This window comes from Prionailurus viverrinus, chromosome F1 (assembly GCF_022837055.1).
Source record: "Prionailurus viverrinus isolate Anna chromosome F1, UM_Priviv_1.0, whole genome shotgun sequence".
Lineage (NCBI taxonomy): Eukaryota > Metazoa > Chordata > Mammalia > Carnivora > Felidae > Prionailurus > Prionailurus viverrinus.
The window spans coordinates 38,219,801-38,232,255 of record NC_062577.1 but is presented as its reverse complement, the minus strand read 5'-3'; the positions used below and the strand labels follow the sequence as shown (position 1 = coordinate 38,232,255).

At 39.6% G+C, this 12,455-nt stretch overlaps 1 protein-coding gene across 1 annotated transcript in view; it reads right to left on the bottom strand.

Moving 5' to 3' along the window:
• IPO9 (importin 9) overlaps positions 1-12,455 on the bottom strand; it is a 54,095-nt gene that overhangs the window by 26,186 nt on the left and 15,454 nt on the right. The window contains exons 2-9 of the mRNA XM_047839780.1: positions 8,027-8,088; positions 7,711-7,797; positions 6,738-6,939; positions 2,368-2,456; positions 1,222-1,308; positions 549-668; positions 334-434; positions 77-135 (exon numbers count right to left, since the gene is read on the bottom strand). Coding sequence (XP_047695736.1) covers positions 77-135; positions 334-434; positions 549-668; positions 1,222-1,308; positions 2,368-2,456; positions 6,738-6,939; positions 7,711-7,797; positions 8,027-8,088 — 807 coding nt within the window. The remainder of the gene's footprint in view (positions 1-76; positions 136-333; positions 435-548; positions 669-1,221; positions 1,309-2,367; positions 2,457-6,737; positions 6,940-7,710; positions 7,798-8,026; positions 8,089-12,455) is intronic.

The window sequence follows — 12,455 nt, the reverse complement described above, 5'->3', positions numbered from 1 at the left end:
TCTCTGGCTTTTTCCCTTTCCTAGAGCCCTTTCCTCACCGAGTGGTGTATCTGTTAAGATCAGATAAACTACATACCATCAGAATCCACAGGATCTTCTACTTCTTCTGTGTAATTTACTTCTGTCCTCACATAAGTATGATGAAGAGTAAAGAAATAGAATTTGGAGTCTGCTTTACATATATTCTACAAGAGAATGTTACACATTCCAACACTAAGAGCAGATACTTTAAAAAAGTCATTTAAAAAAGTGGAGTCGTATGAATGCAAGACCCAGTGCTAGATTCCCGACTACAGGTGGTAGCAGGTCCCTCAAGCTTTCTGAAAAGGATATAAAGCTGCACTCTCAGTTAGGGTGTTCCAGACAATAGGCAGAATCTGTTGCATGGAGGACACCATGTGCTTTGGGAAGTTTTTCACCAGGGCTGTCACTGCCTGAGAAATTACAGAGAAAAAAGACCTGAGAGTTACAAGTGATGGAGGAGAAAAACCAATGATTTCAGACCATCCTCTAAAACTCCAAGTACCTCAACGGTAGTAAATATTTACCTTTAGGACTTCCATCTTAAACCCACTGTCAGATGTGGGGCCATCTGGTATCTGGAGGGCCTGAACAAAGGCCTCTGTGAACTGCTGCACCACAGGAAAGATCAGAACTTTGGCTGCACCCTGGTAACAAACCAGTCAATATTGAACATACTTATAAATCAATGGCTTCAATGCACATATCAAACACCAAGATCTGAGGCATCGAAAGATTTCTCTGGGCTCAGGTTCCAATCAGAAAACTACAGCTATCAAGTCACTGGAAGTGCTACCCAAGATCTCATATTTCCTTCTCTAACACCTGCAGTTCCTCACCACGGCCTTCTTAAAAGTTATTGTACAAGACCAACTTTTCAAAACTACTTTGGAATGACAGGGATTGGTGTTTTTCAGCTAGCTTTGTCTCATGTGAGACCAAAAAAAAAAGGCTATAAAAGAGTAGTCAAGTTCTGGGTGATGATTAATATGAAAAGATGCAGGATAAGGTGTCAGAAGAAATAAGGCTCAAATGAAAGGAAACTAAATTATATACAAATGTAATCAAAATGTTAAATGCAACCACAATTAGCATGCATTCTGGTACTCTTGAAATGAAATCAGTCACTGCTGTGCCTCCAACAGAAGGCATAAAGATTTTTAAGCATGAAGTCTGTTAGTGACCAAAAGGCTTCCTTACCTTTTCCAATTCCTCCATGTTACAGATCATATGGGCACAAGTGGTAAAAATCTCCACAGCTCGGGAACGGGTTCGAATACCATACACCTGGGAAAAGTTACAGCAGAGCCCTGAGATAGGTATGTCTGTGTCTATGTTTGCATATCTGGGGTCAGAAGAAAAACTAGGACTTCTCAATCTGACATGGGACTGGATTCCTAGAGAGATCGGAAACACCATCCACTCATATCCAGCAGATACGGATATTCTCTGTAATTCAGAGAATAAAAGCCAGCAGAACGTTAGAATTCACTGGAATTAGCCTATATATGTGGGCCTCTGTGGTCAGATTTTATTAAAAATATTAGGCTTGGCACTGCTTGAAATCTCAACAGTCAACGTATTTCTTTCAAAAGATAGACCCCTGGGGCGCCTGGGTGGCTTGGTCGGTTAAGCGGCCGACTTCGGCTCAGGTCATGATCTCACGGTCCGTGAGTTCAAGCCCCATGTCGGGCTCTGTGCTGACAGCTCAGCGCCTGGAGCCTGTTTCAGATTCTGTGTCTCCCTCTCTCTCTGCCCCTCCCCTGTTCATGCTCTGTCTGTCTCTCTCTCAAAAATAAATAAATGTTAAAAAAAAAAAAAAAAAATTAAAAAAAAAAAAAAAAAAAGATAGACCCTTGACTGGGGGCAGAGTGAAGTAGGGAGGTTAAGACATTACCCACTGGGCACTCATAGTTTACTGTGAATGAGTCACCATTTGTATATACGGTAATCAAACACATATACAGTATATTATAAACCTATTATGGGCAATGCAGTGACAGACTGCTTCCACACAGCTGACTGAGGTGCCGTAACGAGGCAGGATGCCGTAACGAGAGGATAGAGGGAGCACAAAGCACTAGGTGCTCAGGGGATGCAGGGTGCCAGGAGCTATGAGATCATAATGTGAAGAAACAATGCAGCTCTCTCACTCCCTTATCAAAGGCTGGCCCCTGCAGTTATATGTGAAGGTTGTAAGGTTAACCCAGATTCAGATCTCTGTCCGTTCTGGTCTTTAGGTGTGGGGATCGCCGCAAATATAACAGTCTCCCACATGAGATGTGGAGGCTGACCAGAACCTAAGCAGCTCTTACTTGCTGTGATCCTGGAGCTGAGATTGCATACCTCGGCCATAGTGAAGATCTTATACATCTCTGGGAGGATGACAGGAGCAACAAGTGGCATCTGTGTGTCTGTTACTTCTCGAGTGAATTCTACAAAGAAAAACGGAGTATTATAAAAAATACTGCTTTATAAATATGGAAGTGGGAAAATTTTCACACTGCTTCTAAGTGGCAGTTCCCAAGCAGATAGCATACAGGTAAAGACACAGGCCTGGTGGTCTTATTCTGGGGAAGGAACAGTAGCAAGAGTTATTATTTGTTAGAAAGGGAAAGAGAATAGCACAAAGATACAGGAAAATACGTAAGATTGAGAAAAAAACCTTTATGTAAACACTGAAAGAAAATCTCTAAGAGCTGCATAAAAGTCCTTGTAAGGTCACCTTAGGAAAATCCTGTATTAGTCTAATTTATACCTGATCGTCAACATCCAGATGCACTTTAAGGTGTCTTACATTTGATTCCATTTTTTAAAAAAATTTTGTTTTAAACATTTATTCATTTTGGAGAGTGAGAGAGACAGAGCACGAGTGGAGGAGGGGCAGAGAGAGAGGGAGACAAAGAACCCGAAGCAGCTCCAGGCTGTGAGCTGTCAGCCCAGGGCCTGATGCGGGGCTCGAACTCACGGACTGTCAGATCATGACCTGAGCCGAAGTCAGATGCTCAACCGACTGAGCCACCCAGGCGTCCCTTTTTGGTTCCATTTTTAATACTCTCTCTTGGTGAGTTGTTTTGATCCGCATAATAAAACATATGCAGGCTTACTAGGCTTCAACTCCACTCTGTATATGTTATTCTTCCCAGTGAATGACATTTATTGACCTAGAAGCCAGAGGTTGCTGCTCATTGGAAGAGAAAGGATTTCCACCATACGAATGTGGCAAAAAGCAACCTATATATGAAATGAGACTTGAAGAAGGTGAGAGAAATAGAGGTTGTGTCTTTCTCTTCACTTTCTGCACAAGGCACTGGGAAAGTATGAAGGGGTCTCATGGGGTCCCGTGGGTCTCATGTTACTAAAACTGTGAAATAAATACAAGCCCCGGGGTTCCAGTGTTTGTTCACTTTTTCTGCTGCTTTTCCTGGCAATTCCCCATTATCACTATAGAAATGGAGCTAGTGAACTGGGACATTTTTCAGGAGAATCTGCAACTAGAAATGCATGTCGGCACTTTCAAGGTTAATATACCCCCCAAATTTTGGGCAATATCAATCTCCAGAAGTCATATGAAGATCATGTATTCAAGACTGAGTCTTCTTTACTAGCTTGGTTTCTTCCTAAAGAATAAATTTTGAGCTCTGAATAAAATAAATGTTCTATTTTCTTTAGAAATCCAAAGAAATTAGTCCAAACAAATGTGATGAATAGCAGATTAACGAAAACAAATTTTATGGAAAATGTAGTTTAACTTAATCCTACTAATAAATTGCTTAATCACATTTTTTGCTCTCCTATAAAATCATTCCTAGTAGTCTCAATTAACACTTAAAAAAATTTTTTTTTAATGTTCATTCATTTTTGAGAGAGACAGAGACAGAATGCGAGTGGGTTAGAGGCAGAGAGGGAGACACAGAATCTGAAGCAGGCTCCAGCTTCTGTCAGCACAGAGCCTGATGCGGGGCTCAAACTCATGAACTGTGAGATCATGACTCGAGTCAAATTCTGATGCTTAACCGACTGAGCCACCCAGGTGCTCCCCAAATAAGTTTTCTGAGGTCACTCAGCAAGTTAGAAAAGGGATAAGACACGGGGAAGATCTCAATCTCCAAACTTCTTGGAGACTGAAGAAAAAGCTGTAGCTGTGGTCAAATATATTTAAAAAATTTTTTTTTAAATTATTTATTTATTATTGAGAGACAGAGAAACAGCGTGAGCATGGGAGGGGCATAGAGAGAAGACACAGAATCTGAAGCAGGATCCAGGCTCTGAGCTGTTAGCACAGAGCCTGACGTGGGGCTCAAACTCACTGCGAGATCATGACCTGAGCCGAAGTCGGATGCTTAACCGACTGAGCCACCCAGGTGCCCCTGTGGTCAAATATTTCAATCCTTAGCTGCTATGTTTGCATTTCCTTTACACCATTAGTGTTAGTTACTTTTCATTTAAAAATAGATAAGCTTAATGGAAAGCTTATTAAAGGGAGACTGGTATAGTACCTTTTTTTTTTAAAATGTTTTTTAAATTTTATTTTTGAAAGACAGAGACAGAACGTGCGCACGTGCGTGTGAGCGAGCAGGGGAGGGGTAAAGAGAGAGGGAGACAGAGGATCCGAAGCAGGCTCTGTGCTGACAGCAGACAGCCCAACATGGGGCTCAAAATCCTGAACTGCGAGATCATGATCTGAGCTGAAGTTGGATGTTTAACCAACTGAGGCACCCAGGTGTCCTGAGACTGGTATAGTATCTTAAAAAACACTGAAGAGAATCAGTCCCATTTTCCTACGGTCTCCTGTTCACACACCAATGTCCTGCTGTCTTCACGCATGCCTGAGTTGCTGTTGTTGGAACACAGTCTATTCTTGTTTGAAAATACGTGAAGCAGCTATTTGGGAATGGAGGTTGGCAGCTATCCATCTCATGTCTGCTGACTCCAATAGAAAACAATACACATTTCCCGCATAGTTCTTTCCCTGTGGCTGACAGAAAAGTGATCTCACTGAACAGTGATTTCCTTAGTCAAGCACAATGATGGTTCTACAGTATCCCAAGTATGATAAATGTACAACCACCTCTCTCCTCTAGATTTTTTAGAAAGCTGAACTTTGTGTTGGAAGACTGGAGGGGAACATGCCTTTTTCTCTTAGTAGAAAACATAGCTGTTAACTGATATTCTGGCACCATGAAGTTTTAAAGAATTCCATGGAAAGGAGTATATATGAAGTCACCTGAATAATGAGTCATACAAGAGAAGCAAGGGAAATAATAAGCAGGGAAGTGAAAATCTGAGCGAGGAATGTTTTGAATATAGTGGGCAGTTGAAAAAGGGAGCAAAGACGTGGGAAGAGGAGGTCTGAAACAAAAGGGGATGAGGAATTTGCTTTTGGACAGAGAATTGCTATTATTTACCATGAACAGAACATGAACTAGTAAAACTGGGACTAGATGCCATGTTCAATAAACTGAGAGTCAAGAAAAGTAGAAATGGTATTCATAACTAGGTAAGAATACATTTCCGGTAAGTTAGCAGGTCACAGAGAAAGAGAGAAGATATGGGCAGACATTTCACAAGCCTGTCTGAGCAGAGGGAAAATATGATTTCCAAAAGACCAACAGAAGGTTGCTAATGTCCAGGAAAGGATTCCTTGAAGGCAAAATAGAGTAGTGACTTCCTCTAGGGGGACAGGAACCAGAGAAGAACTCGCAAAGCTGGGAAACTCATACCATACCTATATGGTATGAGAGACCATATCCCTCTGTGAGGGATTAATAGATTAATCAAGCTTAGACAAGATATCCACCAAATCTGCTTGGATTAAAGTACTTTTCTTCAAGTATTTTTATCACCTTCTTAGAACAGAAAGAAAGAAAAGATACCAAACACTTGGTCTAAGCTGACCAAGTGAAAGTCAGAATCATATATTGTTTTTATCTTCTTTGTTATATTCCTATAAAGAATGCTATTTGACTATTCTTAACTTTGAGTTGGTTGAACTAAGTAGAAAATGAGTATAATAATGATAATGATCATAATGGCTAAAATTTACTGAGTGCTTACTACTTCCAAGTCAGTTATTAAATTTTTTTTAATGTTTTTATATTTTTGAGACAGAGCATGAGCAGGGGAGGAGCAGAGAGAGAGGGAGACACAGAATCCGAAGCAGGCTCCAGGCTCTGAGCTGTCAGCACAGAGCCTGACACGGGGCTTGAACTCACGGATTGTGAGATCATGACCTGAGCTGAAGTCGGATACTTAACCGACTGAGCCACCCAGATGCCCCCCAAGTCAGTTATTACACGAAACACTTTATGTAGATTTATTAGCTCATTTAAACTTACCAAAAGACCGTGTGAGGTAAACACTGTTATTATCTTCATTTTATATACAAGAAAACTGACTCTCAGGAGACTAAGTAACTTGGGTCAAGGTAAAACCAGAATATGAACTGAAATCTGAATCCTCAACTACTATGCTATTACTCTATCCTCAAGGGCTAAGGTTTCATAGTAGTAGAAATAGTAAACCCACGTGATTCCCTGGAAAGAGTCAAGGGAGCAGGAGGATAGATAGACATGGGGACAAAAACTAGGAGGGAGGAGGAGCATCAAGTAGAGCTATAAATTTCAGTTCTTACTGGTCAGAGGCATTCTGTCACGTAACCTCTTGTAAGTGTTCTTGGGATCCAAGTACCAATACCAGGGAATAGCTTCTAATACCTGTCAGCACTCGCATGGCTCCATGGACTGCATTTAAATCTCCGCTCACCAACATCTCCATGAGCAGGTTGAAGAGCTGGGGCCAGGCTTCGGGCCAGTCCCAGTGGGCAATGGCTGACACCGCATAGGCCACACTGGAGCGCACCTTACTTATTGATTCTCTCAACCCATTGGGCAATAGCTCCCGGATAACAATTTTTGCCTGCAGAGGAGAAAAGCCCACCTGTCATTAGACCAGGTTATAAGTGACTGGTAGAGTCCCATCCAGTTTATGTGTTGAAAAAGCAACGCACACGAGGTATCGCATATCTATCAAAAATTCCAATACACAAACTTGACAAATTGTTCATTTGGAGAGTTCATCTATTATCTCTAAACTTACGCGGTCCATTACGTTAGCCACCAGCTACATGTGGCCCTTTAAATTTAAATGAAAATGAAATGCAATAAAAAAATTCACTTCCTGAGTTGCAGCAGTCACATTTTAAGTGCTCAACACCCTACGTAACCAGTAGCTACTGTACTAGACAACACAGATACAGAATATCTTCATAGCTACAGAGTTTCAATGGGCAGTGCTGCCCTAGACCTTGTATCTCAGAGTTTCTTGGGAGCCCAGAATGGTTGCATAGTGCTGTACTAAGTAGAACCATTGGTTCATTTAATCCTCAAACAACTCTTTGAAGTTGGATTTCTAATTCTAATTTTAGATATTTAGGAAATTGAAGCTTAGAGGTTAAAATACTCTTCCAATATTCTCATGGCTAGTAAAAGGCAGAACTGCAATGTGAACACAGGTCAGCCTGACACTCAGGTCTCTTACCTACAGCATGTTGCCGATAATGCCAGCTACCAATCAATCTCCTTTTCTGCCTTTTGATTGCCCCATGTTGTCAAAGATTGGTGACAGCTCAATCTCTTAAGATGGCCCTCTCACTCTTTACAGGTGGACTAATCAAGTAACTCTCCTTACCCTTTCTGTAGTTTCAGGAGGCCTAAACTTCTCTGACTGGGCACACCAGTGAGTTTCCACATATTGCTTCAAAATGACTGATGCCAGCTGTGAAGAGAATAAGCCAAGTAGTACAACAAGAAAAAGACTTTCTTCATATATGCAAATCATATACATACAGACGGCCTAATACATTCATTTGAAGTATATCTAAATCTGGTACAAAATCCCAGGTTATTTGTAAATTGGCCTTATTCTTTCTCTTTCCAATAAGAAAGTTTTATTACCAAGTAAAAGGGAAATTACTTATAAATTGGGTCAATCAGTGTGGACTTACCTGACGGATTGCCAGTGCTCCCTGGGGATCTACGGTCAGCTCTGCCAGGTGAACACCAAATTCTGAAAGAGAAAATTTTATTTTGAGTCTAAAAACACCCAGGAAAGCCATAGCAACTTACTGAGCTTTAACTCTGATGCCAACAAGAAAGATTTCAGAAAGGGTACTGATTCATTGCTTCTAAAAGTGGTGATAATTGCTAAGATTGGTTCTTCTAAGTAGGAGAAACAAACAGGCTAGGCTGTAGGGCATGGCTGCCTACTACGAATAGTTCCAGCCCTCTCACTTCTTCCAATCTCTGCATAGCATCTTCCAAGATGGCAACATCTTCCTCTTAGACCAATGAATATAGTATCTAATTGAAAACCAGGACTATCTAACCCCAAAGAAAAATTAAAAAGTGAGATTTCAGGAGTTGTTCAGATATCCGCTACTAGATAAGAGATGATTAAGTATAAGAAAATCTGGCTTTAACAGGTTTAGTCCTAAAAATATAACTGTTTTAAGTGAACAGTTTCCAATAAGCAATGTAAGCAGTAAACCTGAAATGCATATTGAGAGATGTGTATCTCCATGTATGCCACATTTTACCTTAAAAGAGCTACTAAAAATAAAAAATAAAATAAAGAAATGCATATTGAGAGACTAAAAACAATGCTTACTCCCACATTAAAATTCAGATCCTTCAATGCTTCAATGGAATCCACATTAAAATCTCAATGATGGTTTTTCCAGAAACAGAAATCCTAAGATTCATACAGAATCTCAAGGGACTACCTCAAGTAGCCAAGACAATCTTGACCAAAAAAAGAAAAAGAGACCAAACCCGGAGAACTCACACTTTCTGATTTCAAAACTTACTACAAATCTACAGTAATCAAAATAATGTGGTACTGGCATAAAGTCAGATAATATATAGCAATGAAAAGAATAGAGAGTCCAGAAGTAAACCCTCACATACATGGTCAAATGATTTTTGACAAAGATGCCACAGTCATTCAGTGGGAAAAAGGCAGCTTTCAACAAATGTTGGGGAAATTGAATATTCATATGCAAGTAAATTAAGCTGGACCCTTATCAAATACTATACACAAAAATTAACTCAAAATGAATCAGGGGAATAAATATAAGACTTAAAACACTTAAAATCTCAGAAGCAAACACTGGACAAAAGCTTCATGACCTTAGATTTGGCAATGATTTCCTGGATATGATACCAAAGGCACAGAAAGAAGAAAAAATACATAAATCAGACTTCATAAAAAGTCAAAAATTTTGTGCATCAAAAAATACTTCCATACAGTGAAAAGGCAACCCACAGGACGGAAAAAACTATTTGTAAATCATTTGTCTAAAAAGTGGGGGTGGGGGTGGGGCCTGACTGGCTCAGTCAGTAGAGCATGCAACTCCTGATCTTGGGGTCGTGAGTTCAAGCACCACGATGGGGTAAAGTTTACTTAATAAGAAAAAAATTTTCCAAAAAAAATCGTTTATCTGATAAGGGATTAATATCCCAAACACAGAGAACTGAAATTCAACAACAACAGAAGAAACAACCCAATTCAAAAATGAGCACAAGACTCAAATGGGTATTTCTCCAAAGAAGATATATAATGGCCAATAGACACCTGAAAAGACACTCAACATCATTAATCACTAGGGAAATGCAAATCAAAACTTCGAGATGCCGACACACACTCATTAGGATAGCTACTACCAAAACAACAGAAAACAAGTACTGGGGAGGGTGTGGAGAAATTGGAATGCTTACACATGACTGGTGGGAATGTAAAATGGCATAGCTGCTGTGCAAATAATACAGTGGTTCCTCAAAAAATCAGAAATAGAATCACCATAAGATCTAGCAAATTCCATCTCTGGGTATATAACCAAAAGAACTGAAAGCAGGGTCTTGAAGAGATATTTGCATATCCATGTTCATAGTACCATTCATTGTTCATAATAGCTAAAAGATAGAAGCAACCAAGTGTCTATCCAGAGACGAGCAAATAAAACGCAGTATATATATGTACAAGGGAATATTATTCAGCTTTCAAAAGGAAGGAAATTCTGCAATATGATACAACAACTGCTAAAATAGGTGAATCTTGAGGACATTATGCTAAATAAAATACATTAGTCATAAAAAGACAAATACTTCATGATTCCATTTTGATACGAGCTACTTAGAGTAGTCAAAATCATAAAGACAGAAAGTTTAACAGAAGCTGCCAGGGGCTGGGGGAGGGGAAAATGAGGAGTTACTTAATGGGTTTACAGAGTGTCAGTTTTACAAGATGAATAGAATTGGTGGTGACAGTTGTGCAACAACGTGAGTATATTAAATACCATTGGACTGTGTACACTTAAAGATGTTAAAATGGTATATATTAGGTGTATTTTACTACAAAATTTTTTTTTTTTAATTAGATCTAATTTATACTTGTCAAATGAGGAAGAAGACTGTAAGACCAAGAGGGCACCATAATTTTCACATCTCACAGTCTAGGGCTGTGCTATCCAACATGATAGCCATCACTTACAAGTGACTACTGAATACCTGAGATGTGGCTAGTGAGAACTGGCATGTGCTGCAAGTGTAAAATACCACACTGCAAACTTAGTATGAAAACAAAATAATGTAAAATATTTTAGTAATGCTTATACGGATTACAAATCGAAATACTTTGCACACCTTAGGTTAAATGAATCGTTTTAAAACTTAATTTTACCTTTTTCTTTTTACCTTCCCAATATAACTTTTAGAAAATTTAAAATTTCACCTGTGACTCCCATTATATTCCCACTGGACAGCACTGTTCTAGAGATTGAATGATAATTTTTCAGAGGTGTTCAGTTGTGGTAGGTGCACCAGTTACGACAGGTGCATCATTCCTATTTGCAGGGAGCCGAAGAGGCTAAGAGCACAGGTTAGGCAAGTTTAGGCTCAAATCCTGAAGCCACTGTGTCTAAGCTTAGAAAAGTTACTTATCTTTTCCAAACCCCAGTTTCCCCATCTGCAAAATAAAGATAATGGTATCAAGTTACCAAGCAATCCTGTGAGAACAACACATGGCACATAGTAAAAACTTTAAAAATCAGTTATTGTGGCAATCCCTATAAAAATTCCAATGGCGTTTTTCACAGAAATAGAACAATCCTAAAATTTGTGTGGAACCATGAGAAACCCCAAAGAGCCAAAGCAATCTTGAGCACGAACAAAGCTGGAAGCATCATGGCTCCCTGATTTAAAATTAATTTACAAAGCTATAGTAATCAAAACTATGGTACTGGCATAAAGGCACATAGATCAGTGGAACAGAACAGAGCCCAGAAATAAACCTATGGTTAATTAATTTAGGACAAAGGAGGCAAGACTATCCAAGGGAAAAGGACAGTCTCTTCAATAAATGATGCTGGGGGGAGCCTGGGTGGCTCAGTCGGTTAAGCACTGGACTTCAGCTCAGGTCATGATCTCATGGCTCGTGGGTTCTAGCCCTGCATCGGGCTCTGTGCTGACAGCTCAGAGCCTGGAGCCTGCTTCAGATTATGTGTCTCCCTCTCTCTCTGCCCGTGCTCAGCTCATGCTCTGTCTCTGTCTCTCTCTCAAAAATAAATAAGCTTAAAAAAAAAAATTAAAAAAAGAATAAATGATACTGGGAAAACTGGACAGCCACATGCAAAAGAATGAAACCCGACCACTCTCTTACACCATACACAAAAACTAATTTAAAATTAATTAATTTACTATTTGATTAATTCAAAGTTAATTAATTAAAGACTTGAATGGAAGACCAGAAACCATAAAACTTCTAGAAGAAAACATAGGTGTTAAGTTTCCTGACATCAGTTTTAGCGATGACCTTCTGTATTTGACACCAAGAGCAAAGGCAACAAAAGCAAAAATAAATTAAGTGGGACTACAGGCATACCTTGTTTAGGTATACCTGCACTTTGTAGATACTGAGTTTTTTTTTATGAATCGAAGGTCTGGGGAAACCCTGTGTAGAGCAAGTTTATCAACATTTTTTTCAACAGTATTTGCTCACTTTGTGTCTCTATGTCACATTTTGGTATTCTCTCAATATTTTAAACTTTTCCATTATATATATATACATATATATATATACATATATATATATATAAAAAATTTTTTATGTTTTATTTTATATTTGAGAGAGAGAGAGAGAGAACGATCAGGGGAGGGGCAGACAGGTGGAGACAGAATCTGAAGCAGGCTCCAGGCTCCGAGCTGTCAGCACAGAGCCCAACGCAGGGCTCGAACTCACAAGCAGTGAGATCATGACCTGAGCAGGAGTCAGACGCTCAACCGACTGAACCACCCAGGCGTCCCTCCATTATTATATTTGTTATGGTGATCAGTGATCTTTGACGTTACTACCGTAATTGTTTTGAGGCAACACAAAGT